The 996-nt window shown below is 47.2% G+C and overlaps 1 protein-coding gene across 1 annotated transcript; it reads left to right on the top strand.

The window, feature by feature from the left end:
- The first annotated feature begins 200 nt into the window (after nt 1–200).
- LOC110897963 lies at nt 201–575 on the top strand. The gene has a single exon (XM_022144700.2). It carries the CDS (start codon nt 201–203, stop codon nt 573–575), a length of 375 nt encoding a protein of 124 aa, XP_022000392.2.
- The last annotated feature ends 421 nt before the right edge of the window (nt 576–996 follow it).

Below are 996 nucleotides of genomic sequence, written 5' to 3' on the forward strand. Positions count from 1 at the left end.
TCATGGGACCTTTCCCATCCTCTAGTGGGAATAGGTACATCCTCGTGGCCATTGACTACGTTTCAAAGTGGGTCGAAGCTCAAGCTTTGCCCACCAATGATGCCCGAGTGGTGGTGAGATTCCTTAAGAAGTTGTTCACGCGTTTCGGAGTCCCTAAAGCTATTATAAGTGACCGTGGCACGCATTTTTGCAATTCCGCCATGGAAAAGGCACTTGCACGCTACGGTGTCACTCATCGTCTTTCCACCGCGTACCACCCGCAAACGAGTGGCCAAGTTGAGAATGCTAACCGAGGGGTGAAGAGAATCTTAGAGAAAACGGTAGGAAAAAGTAGAAAGGATTGGTCGGAAAAGCTCGACGACGCTTTGTGGGCATTCCGTACCGCCTATAAGACACCGTTAGGCACAACACCCTTTATGATCGTGTATGGCAAAGCTTGCCATCTTCCGGTAGAGTTAGAGCATAGGGCGTTGTGGGCATTAAAAACCGTAAACCTTGACCTTACCGAAGCCGCTAGAAGGAGGTTCTTCCAAATTCACGAGTTGGAAGCATTGAGGGATGCCGCCTATGAATGATCTTGGAGTATCAAGGAAAAAACTAAGGCGTTGCATGATAGGAGGTTGCGAGGCGTGAAAGAGTTTAAGGTAGGTGATAAAGTGCTTTTGTTCAATTCGAGGTTGAAATTGATAGCAGGGAAGCTAAAATCGAGATGGAGTGGACCGTATGTGGTGAGAGAAGTGTTTCCATACGGCACGGTCGAGTAATACGACGAAGTTGACAAGGGAGTGTGGAAGGTGAACGGTCATCGTTTGAAACATTACTTGGGAGGTCCCATTGACACTACGGAGGAGGAAGAAATTCCTCTAGAGGACCCACCCACCTTCACCGAACAGTGAGTTGCGAAAAGCTTCGTTTGTAGAGTATGTACCGTTTGTATTTTTCGTTAATTTTTCGTAGCTAACAGTCGTCTTCGGTAGTTTTTCGGTTTGGTTTTTG

The sequence above is a fragment of the Helianthus annuus genome, chromosome 16 (genome assembly GCF_002127325.2).
Source record: "Helianthus annuus cultivar XRQ/B chromosome 16, HanXRQr2.0-SUNRISE, whole genome shotgun sequence".
In the NCBI taxonomy this organism is placed as follows: Eukaryota; Viridiplantae; Streptophyta; class Magnoliopsida; order Asterales; family Asteraceae; genus Helianthus; species Helianthus annuus.